We start from the raw sequence: 14,752 nt of genomic DNA on the forward strand, positions 1-14,752 counted from the left end.
GATTATTACACCTGATCGTGTGAAAGATTATTCTATCCACCACCAAAGATTCTTATCTTTTGTGCAGAGCTTCTTTTAAATCTGATCATATCTGGTGCACCTGTGTGCAGCATTTCCGACACCTTTACTGCACAGAAAATTACATTTAAGTAGTTTAAAAGGTGTTAAAGAACATAAAAGCATAAAATCACCTTTGATAGAAAAGATCCTTCATGGTGAAGATGTTGGAGGCTTTTGCAGTGGGCGGCATTGTGTCCTCTAGTGAAAGCATCAAAAACGGAACCAAAAAATCTATTGCTAGTCCTGGTCAGAAACATCACATTGACTCCTCATTATATTTTAACTTCCTTCTTAATGGTCAGAGGCGTCACTAGGCTGGTGCATTGAGGACTGAAGACCCAAATGAATCCAAACAAACCCTACATGATTTGTTTAGCTCAGATGTTTTAACAACCACGCTCTCAGTTTGAGAGACAGGACAAGGCCCTGCATGTCTTAAGAGCTCCGTGATCCTGGTGAATGCTACTATTAATGGTGCTATATGAGTGCGCACGTTGATAGTGAAAAATGATTCATACGTAACTGTGTGTTTGACCTAACCTGGAAGGATGAAGCATGAAGAAATATTTGCTCATATTTATTCAAAGTGTCACCTATTAGAGTGAAGCCTTAGTTATAGTAGAGCAAGTGTCGATACAGTTTGGTAGAAGTCAGTTTATCAGAATATCACTAGTATTTCATTTTTGAGAACGGGCATTACTGTTATTACACACCACTTTTTCCAAGAATTTTTCATCTTACAAAACTCCAAACTCAATTTGAAACAGAGTGTACCATGATGTGAAAACAACATGAACAAGCGATGAGGTGCAGGCGTACCAAATGGAAACCGGCCAAATGACGCAATATTTGTGGAAAATTGAAAAACAGGAATATACACATTTTCATTCACTTTAGTTTGGTCAGTGGGCATGTGACAGACACAAAAAATTGACATTATTTATTTTGAAATATCCGTCTATGTATCTACCCAGCCATTAAGGTTCTGCCTAGAACTGGTCTGTGGATGGTGCTATTTCTTCCTCTCCCTGTTCAAAATGACACAGTAACACAGTAATCAGACACTAAGACAGTAATCAGACAGTGATATAGTAACCACACAATAAGACAGTAATCAGACAGTTAGATAGTAACCACACAATAACACAGTAATCAGACAGTTAGATAGTAACCACACAATAAGACAGTAATCAGAGAGTTAGATAGTAACCACACAATAAGACAGTAATCAGAGAGTTAGATAGTAACCACACAATAAGACAGTAATCAGACAGTTAGATAGTAACCACACAATAAGACAGTAATCAGACAGTTAGATAGTAACCACACAATAAGACAGTAATCAGACAGTTAGATAGTAACCACATAATAAGACAGTAATCAGACAGTGAGATAGTAATCAGACAGTGAGATAGTAACCACATAATAAGACAGTAATCAGACAGTTAGATAGTAACCACACAATAAGACAGTAATCAGACAGTTAGATAGTAACCACATAATAAGACAGTAATCAGACAGTGAGATAGTAATCAGACAGTGAGATAGTAACCACATAATAAGACAGTAATCAGACAGTGAGATAGTAATCAGACAGTGATATAGTAACCACACAATAAGACAGTAATCAGACAGTTAGATAGTAACCACACAATAAGACAGTAATCAGAGAGTTAGATAGTAACCACACAATAAGACAGTAATCAGACAGTTAGATAGTAACCACACAATAAGACAGTAATCAGAGAGTTAGATAGTAACCACACAATAAGACAGTAATCAGAGAGTTAGATAGTAACCACATAATAAGACAGTAATCAGACAGTTAGATAGTAATCAGACAGTGAGATAGTAACCACACAATAAGACAGTAATCAGAGAGTTAGATAGTAACCACACAATAAGACAGTAATCAGACAGTTAGATAGTAACCACATAATAAGACAGTAATCAGACAGTTAGATAGTAATCAGACAGTGAGATAGTAACCACACAATAAGACAGTAATCAGACAGTTCGATAGTAACCAGACAGTAAGACAGTAATCAGACAGTGAGATAGTAACCAGACAGTAAGACAGTAATCAGACAGTGAGACAGTAATCAGACAGTTCGATAGTAACCAGACAGTAAGACAGTAATCAGACAGTGAGACAGTAATCAGACAGTGAGATAGTAACCAGACAGTAAGACAGTAATCAGACAGTGAGACAGTGAGACAGTAATCAGACAGTGAGATAGCAACCAGACAGTAAGGCAGTAATCAGACAGTGAGACAGTCAGTACGTTTGCATGCACAGCTAAGTCGAGCTCGACTACGCCATTTAATTGGACTACTGTCCTTGTCCCTGGGTACATGCACAGGATAGATAGGGTTCCCCTTGGTAAAATTTGCCAATCCGGGGGGGGGGGGGGGGGGGGGGGTATTTTTAAACTGTTGTGAATTTTCAAAATGATTGTCTGTTGTCAAAAGGGACACTCAGTAAAATTTCCCGGCCAGGGGGGCTATTAGACCGTTATACCCCTGCTATTAAAGGCCCTCACCCTCCCAGACCCCCTCCACTACTGCTCCATTAAAGGGGCCCTACTATGCTCATTTTCACTGTTCATAATTTTATTTTTGGGGTCTACTGTACACGATTTACACGCTTCAGTGTTTCAAAAACATACTTTTTCTTATACTGTACATCTCTCTTCACTTTACTTCTCTTGAGCTTTAAGCCCCACCCCTCTTGAAATCGGTGTGCTCTGGTTGGTCAGCTTGCCCTACACTAACCAGAGAAGCATAGCAGGGTCCCTTTAAAGCCTTATACTGTGTGTGTGGTCCCATTTACTTTGGCCGTGATTGCATAGCAAAATTTGCCAGTAAGTTCATCTTATTGAAAGGTGATTTACAGTTCCCACTAACTCCGACATCACTCAGAGTGGGTTATATTAATATTCTATGGTGGGTTTTGGGTTGAGAAACATCCCTGCAACATTTCAAAGATTAATGAATCGGGTAATATCTGGTTTTGCACATTCCACATTCTATCTTGATGATGTCATTCTTTTTAGCGAACCCTGGGAGAACCATGCACAGCATGTCCACACAATATTCACGAGGTTGTCTGAGGCTCATCTCACCATCAGCCTGGCAAAGTGTGAGTGGGTGGTTTATTTAGGCAAAGTAGTAACGTTAGGGTACGGTTAGGGTCAGGTTAGGGTTATGGTTATGGTCAGGTTAGGGTTATGGTTAGGGTTACAAGCAGACAAGCACAAGTGTCAACTATTGATTGTTTTCCTGTCCCTCCTATAAAACGGGAACTGGTATGCTTCTTGGGAATGGAGGGCTATTTCAGGAGTTTATGCACAAATTTCTCCTCTCGCCCCGCTCACAGATTTACTAACAGGATCAGCTAAGTTCAGCCGGTGTGAGAGATGTAAAAAGGCAAGCTCCTGCTACGCGAGTACTGCCCTGTCCCCGACTACACCACGGGGCCATCATTTAAGATCCAGGTGGATGTTAGAGCAGCAGCTCATGTAGCAGGATGAGAAAGGAGTGTAATCTACAGCATTACCGTGACAGAAAAAGAAGCCTTGTCGATGATCTGGGCACTCTGAAGGATACGTGGATGGAGGAGATGGTTATCTAATGGTTATTTATTCCACTCGTGTTTTTATGTTACTTGCAGAGTCCTAGTCAATGACTGATGAGGTGGATCCTGTAGTTACAGCCATTTAAGTAGCTGTCAGTCACATCAAGGTGTTGAAAATGTGGTTGCTGGTGCCTTTTCATGTGTGCATGGTTCCTACTGAAGTCTGATGGTCATGATCAGCTTATTGCACGATTTCACTGGTACTAGTCTTTCATGCCGTTGCTCCTCAAATGGCTCCACATTGATCATTTATTTAGTTTATAAGTAACTGAGTTGGCTTAAATCTTTAATAAAGGGAGTTATAGCTCTGCCTAGACTGGTCTGTAGGTGGTGCTGTTTCTTCCCCTTCCTGGTGTCTTTCCCTCTCGCCTCTCTTTGTGGGTGTGCTGTGGGAGTGGCCTAGGCCTGCTGGAGAATCTGGGCTGGGGAGAAGATAATGTGGAAAAGATCAGTTAAAAAAATTGTTTAGCAAACATAGTGATACAGGTGCTAAGCGAGCTCTGCGAAGCTATCAGCACTGCCTTCAGCCACCCTCTCTCGGAAAAGCAAAGCGCGACTATGCACACAAGACCCAGAACCACTTCCACAACACCAAAGATACACACAGGTTATGGAAGGGCAATTAGGCTGTCACTCAGGCCTGCACCAAGCAGCAGTGACAGGGATGCCACACTCCCTGAACATCTGACCGAGTTCTACGCACGGTTTGATGGACTGAACAAAGAGCCTGCATGGAAAGTCACCCCTCCCACTACTGACCAGGTGATCTGTCTGACTACAACCGATGTTAGGGGTACCTTAACCAAGATCAACCCAGGAAAAGCTGCTGGACCAGACAACATTCCTGGTCGCGTGTTCACAGAATGTGCTGATCAACTGGTTGAAGTCTTCACAGACATCTTCAACACATCACTGAGCCAGATGATCATCCCAACATGCATCAAATCCACCATCATCACCCCAATGCCAAAGAAATCTTCAGTATCCTGCCTGAATGATAGATCATCCATATTGGCAGCAACTTCTCTAGCACCATCAGATTGAGCACAGGAGCTCCTCAGGGCTGCGTGCTCAGTCCACTACTGTTCACACTGCTGACCCACAATTGTCGTGCACAGCTCAAACCACATAATTAAGTTCGCTGATGACACAACTGTGGTAGGGCTCATCAGCCACAATGACGAATCAGCATACAGAAAAGAGGTTCAGCAGCTGGCTGTGTGGTACATTGAGAACAATCCCTCACTCCCCTCACACGGACTCCTCACTCCCCTCACACGGACTCCTCACACTCCTCACACTGACTCCTCATTCCTCTCACATGGACCCCTCACACCCCTCACACTGACTCCTCATTCCCCTCACACTGACTCCTCACTCCCCTCACACGGACTCCTCACACGGACCCCTCACACGGACACCTCACTCCCCTCACACGGACCCCTCACTCCCCTCACACGGACTCCTCACACCCCTCACACTGACTCCTCATTCCCCTCACATGGACCCCTCACTCCCCTCACACGGACTGCTCACACGGACCCCTCACTCCCCTCACACGGACTCCTCATTCCCCTCACACGGACTCCTCACACGGACCCCTCACACGGACACCTCACTCCCCTCACACGGACCCCTCACTCCCCTCACACGGACTCCTCACACCCCTCACACTGACTCCTCATTCCCCTCACATGGACCCCTCACTCCCCTCACACGGACTGCTCACACGGACCCCTCACTCCCCTCACACTGACTCCTCACTCCCCTCACACGGACTCCTCACACGGACCCCTCACTCCCCTCACACGGACCCCTCACTCCCCTCACACGGACCCCTCACTCCCCTCACACGGACTCCTCACACCCCTCACACGGACTCCTCACACCCCTCACACTGACTCCTCATTCCCCTCACATGGACCCCTCACTCCCCTCACACGGACTGCTCACACGGACCCCTCACTCCCCTCACACGGACTCCTCACTCCCCTCACACGGACTCCTCACACGGACCCCTCACTCCCCTCACACGGACTCCTCACACCCCTCACACTGACTCCTCATTCCCCTCACACTGACTCCTCACTCCCCTCACACGGACTCCTCACACGGACCCCTCACTCCCCTCACACGGACCCCTCACTCCCCTCACACGGACTCCTCACACCCCTCACACTGATTCCTCATTCCCCTCACATGGACCCCTCACTCCCCTCACACGGACTCCTCACACCCCTCACACTGACTCCTCATTCCCCTCACACTGACTCCTCACTCCCTTCACACTGACTCCTCACTCCCCTCACACGGACTCCTCACACGGACCCCTCACACGGACCCCTCACTCCCCTCACACTGACTCCTCATTCCCCTCACACGGACTCCTCACACCCCTCACACTGACTCCTCACTCCCCTCACACAGACTCCTCACACTCCACACACTGACTCCTCATTCCCCTCACATGGACCCCTCACTCCCCTCACACGGACCCCTCACTCCCCTCACACGGACTCCTCACTCCCCTCACACGGACTCCTCACACGGACCCCTCACACGGACACCTCACTCCCCTCACACGGACCCCTCACTCCCCTCACACGGACTCCTCACACTCCTCACACTGATTCCTCATTCCCCTCACACTGACTCCTCACTCCCCTCACACGGACTCCTCACACGGACCCCTCACTCCCCTCACACGGACCCCTCACTCCCCTCACACGGACTCCTCATTCCCCTCACACTGACTCCTCACTCCCCTCACACTGACTCCTCACTCCCCTCACACGGACTCCTCACATGGACCCCTCACACGGACACCTCACTCCCCTCACACTGACTCCTCACACCCCTCACACTGACTCCTCATTCCCCTCACACTGACTCCTCACTCCCCTCACACAGACTCCTCACACTCCTCACACTGATTCCTCATTCCCCTCACATGGACCCCTCACTCCCCTCACACGGACTCCTCACACCCCTCACACTGACTCCTCATTCCCCTCACACTGACTCCTCACTCCCCTCACACTGACTCCTCACTCCCCTCACACGGACTCCTCACACGGACCCCTCACACGGACCCCTCACTCCCCTCACACTGACTCCTCACACCCCTCACACTGACTCCTCACTCCCCTCACACGGAATCCTCATTTCCCTCACAAGGACTCCTCACACCCCCCACACTCCTCACTCCCCTCACACCGACTCCTCACACCCCTCACAAAGACTCCTCACACCGACTCCTCACACCCCTCACACTGACTCCTCATTCCCCTCACACAGACTCCTCACACTGACTCCTCATTCCCCTCACACGGACTCCTCACACCCCTCACACTGACTCCTCACTCCCCTCACGCGGACTCCTCATTTCCCACACAAGGACTCCTCACACGGACTCCTCACACCCCCCACACTCCTCACTCCCCTCACACGACTCCTCACATGAACCCCTCACAAGGACTCCTCACACAGACTCCTCACACCCCCCACACTCCTCACTCCCCTCACACCGACTCCGCACACCTCCCACATGACTCCTCATGCTGCTTCCATCTGGCAGACGCTATTGCAGCATTAAAGCCCAATCAGCCTGACTGTGTGAAAGCTTTTTCGTACAAGCCATCACTACATGCCCCCCTACTGCCCCCACACACACCTGAACTCGCAATTGACCTTGTTTATGCACTTTACACTCCACTCCATTATATTTTCCCTCCACTCGAGCTGCTGAATGCAACATTTATACTACATTGCACATTTTTCTTAAATTCTTGGTGAATTCTTGGAGTCTCATGCACGATTACATTCCCCAGACAAATGACACAGGGAACTCCCCCCTCACAAAGTCAGTGTCCTTTATACACAACAGGAATAGATTGCTATGCAATTCCCGTCAATCATTTTCTCCTGACTCGTGTCACTAATTTCCCCATTCATATTTATCTCTAAAACACTCTGTTTCCAGTGTTGTTGATGATGAAAACCCTTTATTGCTGTTGCAATACATCATGTCACTAGTCACAAGTACCAGCGAAAAACTGGCCATCAACCCGACCATACATATACAAACATCACATTATAGGGGGTAGACAGGTCAGGAAGACGGGGGATATAGGAAGAACAGAGAAAACAGAATTTCATGAGGAGAGAGGAGGAGAATAAAAAAACAGCCCCCAGACTGTACTCCAGTAGGGAGTATAATGTAGGAACAGAAAAAAACACCTCAGCAACATAACCACATAGTCACTACACCTTACAACATAAAAAGTCGTGACTTACAACAGGGGAGGGAAATGGGGAGGTGGAGGTAGTCCAGCATAGACAGACAGCCATCCGGTCCTGCAGCCAAATCCAGCGCCGGTCACAGACCCGCCTGTTCACAGACCCGCCTGTTCACGCTGGGGGTATGAAGCGGCGAAGGCGTGGGTTGGGGGGAGGGTGCGGTGAGTGTGTATCTGTACGTATGTATATGTGTGTGTGTATCCAGGTGTCCTTGGGATTGGGGGAGAGGAATGCAAGAGAGTCTCACTGCCTTGTTCTTCCGGGGGAGTTGTTAATTCAGCAGCGGCCTTGGCCAAGGCCAATGCTGATTAGAGGGGAGCCAAAAGCAGATAGAATAGGTTTGTTCGGGTTTATGGGTGAGAAGCTGTAATTTCGCAGCTCCTCTAATGTCCACGCTGGTCTCCGCCATCCAAAATCCTTTGCAAAGCCGTGAGCTTCTCCGTGATGTTATCCAATTTGCGATCAATAGTCACAGTCATATTATCCAATCTGCGATCAATAGTATCCAATTTGTGATCTATAACCACAATCTGAGTGCCAACAGCTCTGCCAACTCCGTCAATCATCCCGGCCAGCCTAGTGGGGCTTTGAGCGGCTGTCACCATTTTCTTCAATCTTCGATAAACCAGGGCAATGCCTAATCCAATCAGCATCAGACCTGTAATCATGGTTCCGAATAGGTAAATATCTTCGATGTCCTCCACGGACAGAGCTGCCAGACACGACCCTCCACTTCTCCCATCCGTCCATCGTGTAGCCAGCTGCGTACATTCCTGCATGACAGTCAGGTTCCCCCGAACCTGGACTTCTCGTCGAGAAGATGGTGTCAATTGCGTTGAGAGACCAGTTGATCAAATCCATGATTTTTCGTAGTTTGGAGAGCAGGGCTGAGAGAGTCTTGTATCTGCAACCAGGTCAATGTCTTTCTGCTGCAATGCATCAGATGCAGTAGCAGTCACTTGGAAGATGGGACAGGTGATCTCCAGACACAGGATGAATTGAAAATTGATGCTTTTGAGAAGGATCATTGCATCACCTGCTGAAGAGTCTGGGGGATCTTGCTGTAGTATTTCATCAAGAAACTGCATGTCAGCTGGGAGGATCTTCCTCATTGTATTGAGGGCAGTTTCTCTACAGGCCCACCTAGTGTCTGACAGCTTCTGCAGCTCCAGCTTCTTCTGCATTTTAAAAAATGCAGAGTGTCGTTTAGACGAGTTGCCCACAAAAGTGTAAATAGACTGAAAAAGCTGACAAAACACATGTTCGAAACACATGTATGACAGTGCACATACTGTACAAGGCCTTTGGTTTTTTTTTTTTGTATTCTGGACTGAAGTCCCTTAAAGCGCCCGCTCATGTTTGCAGCCCCATCGTAACCTTGACCCCGGATGTTGTCGATCTTCAGGTTATTTTCTTTCAGTAGAGCCATCACTAGCTTTTCAAGAGCATCTCCACTTGTTGACTCCACATTACACACCTGAAGGAAGCGCTCCTTGATTTCCATGTTGTGCACATATCTGACAGCAAAGGAAACCTTCTCGGCGTGCAACACATCTGTGGTTTCATCCGTCAATATAGAAAAGATTTCACGCTCTTGCATTTCTGATTGGATGACACGTCTTACTGATGTGGCCAAAGCCATTATGTCATTCTGACTTCTGTTTGAGAGGCGCGAGACACGAGGTCCTTTTCCAGGTCCCTGTCGCTCTTTTATGGCTTCGATTTTGGCTTGACAAGGTCTCAACATCTTCCCTTGAAAGGCATACCCTGTCTTGCTAGGTAAAGAGTGATGGCTATCAAACGAGACAAAATTTCTCTGTTTCTCTCTCTCTCTTTGTCTTTTGCAGCTTGTGACACTTGGTCAGCTACCTCAAAAGCTGCCTCCAAGGTTTTTTTTTAAAATGAGTTCCACCTCACCATACCACACATGTGAGACTCTGAGGCACTGTGCTCTTTAATCTTCTCTAAAGCCCTTCTCCACCAATTTAACCCTTCTGTTTTCCAGGTTTTGCGACGTGTACTTTTCATCATTTAAGAAAAGACGGCAGCTGAAACAAAACATAGCATCAACACTTGGAGAATACTCTAGCCATGGATTATTCACTCTCCTCATCTCTGGGCTCTGACTCACTCTCTGACTCTTTCACTCCAGCCCCTTTCTCCTGGCTTGCCCTTTCCTCTACATTCTCTCTAGGCTCAGGACTCACTCTTTGCCTCTCTTCCTCCTTCCATCTCCTCATCTGATCTATCACTCTCCACTTGCTGCCCATCTGAGAACAAGGCATAATTTGCTATTGCATTAATCTATTAATTATCCACACTTAGCAACTCTTGCCGTCACGCCCTGCTCGTCCGATCCTTGTGTGTGCCACGCCCCCTCATTACCCATGTGTCCTACCCTGATTGGAATCGCCTGTTTCCTGTTATCTTCTGTCCTGTGTATTTAGTCCATGTCTGTGGCCATATTCCCCAGATCGGTCATTAAGGTGGCTAAAGTGTTGTCGGATTGTAGTGCTGTTTGTCTTTGTTTGCTCCCTCCTACCCTCGTCTCCCTCAATAAACCCAAATGCCCCGACTCCTGGGCTACCCGCCTCATCCTTCCTCGCCTACCTGCCTGCTCTACACTCGGCGATCATAACAGAATGACCGATCTCGCTCAAGACGCACCACGGCCGACCGAGGACCAGCGCCTTGGTCTGCTGCAGGAGGTGCTGTTTTGGCTAAATCAGCCTGAGGTCCAGGAGGACCCCGTGGCTTTAATTTTAGCCAGCCGGAGTGGGACCCTCCTGAGTGAGGAGTGGGACCCTGTCCTGCCTGCCCTGCCTGTCCAGCCGGCGCCTGTCCTGCCTGCCCTGCCTGTCCAGCCGGCGCCTGTCCTGCCTGCCCTGCCTGTCCTGCCGGCACCTGTCCTGCCTGCCCTGCCTGTCCCGCCGGCGCCTGTCCTGCCTGCCCTGCCTGTCCAGCCGGCGCCTGTCCTGCCTGCCCTGCCTGTCCCGCCAGCGCCTGTCCTGCCTGTCCTACCGGCGCCTGTCCTGCCTGCCCTGTCTGTCCCGCCGGCGCCTGTCCTGCCTGCCCTGCCTGTCCCGCCGGCGCCTGTCCTGCCTGCCCTGCCTGTCCTGCCAGCACCTGTCCTGCCTGCCCTGCTTGTCCCTCTGGCTGCGACAGCACCCCCTGCTGGCCCTGAATCGGCGGTTCCTGTGGCGCCGCCCAAGGCTCCTGCTGCGGCGTCCCCTGCTGGACCCAAGTCTGCAGTCGCTGCGGCGCCCCCTGCTGGCCCAGAGTCGGCGGTCGCTGCGGCGCCCCCTGCTGGCCCAGAGTCGGCGGTCGCTGCACCGCCCGAGCTCCCTTCTGCTGTGCCCGAGGCTCCTGCTGCAGCTCTACCTCTGCCTGCTGCAACGCCTGCAGATCCGCCCACGCCTATCCTGGGCTACGCCCATCCTGCCTGTCTCGCCGGCTCACGCTCCGGCCCCTGCGGCCGAGGTCCTGTCGCCGCCTGCAGCTGCGCCCGCTGTCTCGGCTCCGCCCGAAACGCCCGAGGCTCCTAGGCCTCCGCTGCTGCCCGAGATCCCAGCTGCGCCACCGCCTCCTGCTCCGCCCGTCTCCTGACCACCACTACTTCGGCAGTTAATAAAAGGACAGGTAATCATTTGCCGCGCTGTTGCACACTGTGCACACCCAGCATGCTCATTTGTTTCAATTCGTCAATTGCCACAAGACAACTTAACAACGTGTACATAATAACCTAATACTCCTGTGTGCTAATAGACTATAGTGTACGCTGTACACCCTACTTACTGGTTTTTGTTGCATCAGTCTGCGTCTCCCAATTAATTTGTGTGTTTCCCCTACAGCTCCACACCGCCCAGCTGGCAAAAAATGCGCGTGCTCTTTGCGAGCTCGTTCCCAGCGCGTAACCAGCGCGCTCTGCCATCAAGAGTGAGCATTGGTTAATGGTCGTCATGTGACTGATGCAAGCCAGGTCCTTTTATTTAGCAAAATTGTGATTAATAGTTAAATGCTATTGTTGAGGGGCACAGGCGGGATTCAACACGCACACACACATTTAAAAAAAAAAAAAAAATGCCTCAAGAAAAGGGCATTTGGGGAACCCAAGAGGAAAGGGGCAGGCGCTCAAGCCCCCGCCCCCCCCCCTGCACATGATTGGTATAATGGGTTGTACAGTACAGTAATAAATAATATTGTACAATAGGTTGTACAGTACAGTGAACAAATGAATGTTCTGTGATTGTACCTAAGCAGTTCTGCTCCATTCAGACCGTAGGTCGTTCCCCTCACCATAGAGTGACTCATTCTAAAGTCTAATGACCAAAGGCAGTAACGAGCTATATAGTGCAATTGTCTCACTCCATCACTAAAAATGACTTGCAGAGGGTGGGAGACATTCTCCAGTATAGCCAGAAATTTCCTGCGTGTTCTCTGTTCCACCACGGTCTCCAGTGAGACTGGGTGGCACTTAAACCTCTAACAGAACATTTCAGACAGAGCTATAGAGAGAATGAATAGACAACAGAGCGTACAGTATGAGAAAAATACTGTTTTTGGGAAATCCATTCTAGTAGACCTCGGCATTGGGGAAGAAAGATTGGCCTCCTGGGAAAATTCCTGAATTTCCTGATGGTCAGTGCGTGCACAGATGTGTGAGGTGCCATGTTATAGAAGGACTGATTTAAATCATTGGCCCTCTCCTGTTCTGCCTCCATTGATTTGCCGATGGTTAATTCTGTGATCTTTTTCAGGCAGGGTAAATAACAGTGTCTCCCAGTCCTCTGCTCCCCAGTCCGGTCATTGATGTCGCCCTAGTGTGCGCTCAGTGGTTTCCCGACTTGCCAGGTTTGGCTTATGTTCGACCCCCCACAGTCAGCTTTTGTTTACCCTGTTCCCCTTCCTTAATAAACCCCGCCCCTTTTTGTTTGCCCCCATGCCTGCCCCTCCCTCCTGCATTGGTTGTAACGTCACGATACAAGACATTTGACATTTTTTATTTTTTGATCGCTGTTACAGATTTCATAAAATTGAGTTGCCCCTTGTGGGTGATTGAAAAAATGGTCCCCACAACATCAAAATAACAGGTTTTTATCACATTGTGGGGAAGAAATGTCCTCACAATGTAATATATGGACAAATGTATTTGGGCACACCTCTTACTCACTGAAATCAGTTGTTTCATTCAGACCCACTGCCACAGGTGGATATAATCAAGTACTTAGCCATGCAGTCAGGTCATTCTGAAGAGCTCACTGGATTCAAGCGTGGTACTGGCATAGGATACCACCTTTGCAATAAGTCACTCTAAGGGGTCTTGTTGCAAAGTGGAAGTGTTTAGAAACAATAGAAACTCAACCATGAAGCGTTAGACCATGGTAAGTAACAGAGCGGGGTGGTGGTGCTGAGGTGCAAAGTTGCAAACGCTCTGTTGATTCAGTATCTGCAGAGTTTCAAACTTCCTCTGGCATTAACTCCAGCACAAAACCTGCCCCGGGAGCTTCATGGAATGGGCTTCCATGGCCGAGCAGCTGCATGCAAGCCTCACATCACCAAGCACAATGCCAAGCGTTGGATGGAGTGGTGTAAAGCACACTGCCACTGGACTCTGGATCAGTGGAAACTGTAGAGTGATGAATCACGCTTCTCTGTCTGGCAGTCTGATGGATGAGTCTGGGTTTGGCAGATGCCAGGAGAACGTTACCTGCTTGACTGTATTGTGCCAACTGTAACGTTTGGTGGAGGAGGGATAATGGTATGGGGTTGTGGTTAAGGAGTTAAGAAGCAAGACATTTTGCACTATTCTATCCTTTCGTCTATCTGTTTCTATCGTCCTGGGTATGACGTTAATCTACATCCAGCCCTATAAGGAGGTCCTCCAACTTACAGGGAATAACTTGGGGGTTGGTGGCAGGATTGGCACTTCAGCCACCAGAAAAAAACCTCACACTGGTCCATTCGGACTCATGTGGTGCTGAGGTGTCACCTGCCACATGGCTTCACTCAGATTCTCATCCCTGAGGTGGTTTGTCATGCAGTGGGTGCGGCAAACGCACTGTAATCAGTGCATGCTCCTTACCTCTATCCTTTCAACTTTGTGGGGACAGTTTGGGGAAGGTCCTTTTCTGTGCCAGCATGACTGTGCTCCAGTGCACAAAGCAAGGTCCATAAAGACATTGTTGGGTGAGTTTTGTGTGGAAGAAGTTGACCAGCCCACACAGAGCCCTGACCTCAACCCCATCAAACACCTTTGGGATAAACTAGTACTGAGATTGCAAGCCAGGCCTTCACGTCCAACATCACTGCTTGACCTCGCAAATGCTTCTCTGGATGATTGGGCAAAAATTCCCACAGACACAATCCAGCTGTTATAGCTGCAAAGGGGGGACCAACTCCATATTGATATAGAATGAGATGTCTTAAAAGTTCCTTTAGGTGTAATGGCCAGGTGTCCCAATACTTTTATCCATGTAGTGTATACATAACCCACACACAGTACACATATTCATATCTTTATGGGAACTCTCCATTCCTTTCTATGGGCATAACCCTAATACTAACTACAACAGCCTTAAACCCCTACTCAGCCCAACACAAAAATGATATAAAGTGGAAATAAAGTGCAACACTAAGGAAAAAGAGAGCTTCTTCTTAAAATTGTTGATTTCTCATAATCACATCACGAACGGTGAAGGTTGTTTAGTGTGATTCAACAAACAGTGCTGAATGTTTCTGCATGATTTGTGTGCGCAA

General features: G+C 48.7%; 1 protein-coding gene across 2 annotated transcripts in view; it reads right to left on the reverse strand.

Annotated features, from left to right (window-relative positions):
* Positions 1–8,290, reverse strand: part of LOC111840940 (C-C chemokine receptor type 4-like) — a 24,615-nt gene extending 16,325 nt beyond the window's left edge. Inside the window, exon 1 of one of the 2 annotated variants that reach the window (XM_072716706.1) lies at positions 7,994–8,290. Coding sequence is in view for 1 of the 2 variants with exons in the window: in XM_072716702.1 (XP_072572803.1) it covers positions 192–271 (80 nt within the window). In the remaining variant the exon portion in view is untranslated. Of the gene's footprint in view, positions 1–191; positions 426–7,993 lie in introns of those variants that run through there. The other variant, XM_072716702.1, reaches the window with a different exon arrangement.
* Positions 8,291–14,752: the final 6,462 nt, after the last annotated feature.

Source organism: Paramormyrops kingsleyae, chromosome 9, assembly GCF_048594095.1.
Source record: "Paramormyrops kingsleyae isolate MSU_618 chromosome 9, PKINGS_0.4, whole genome shotgun sequence".
Taxonomy (NCBI): Eukaryota; Metazoa; Chordata; class Actinopteri; order Osteoglossiformes; family Mormyridae; genus Paramormyrops; species Paramormyrops kingsleyae.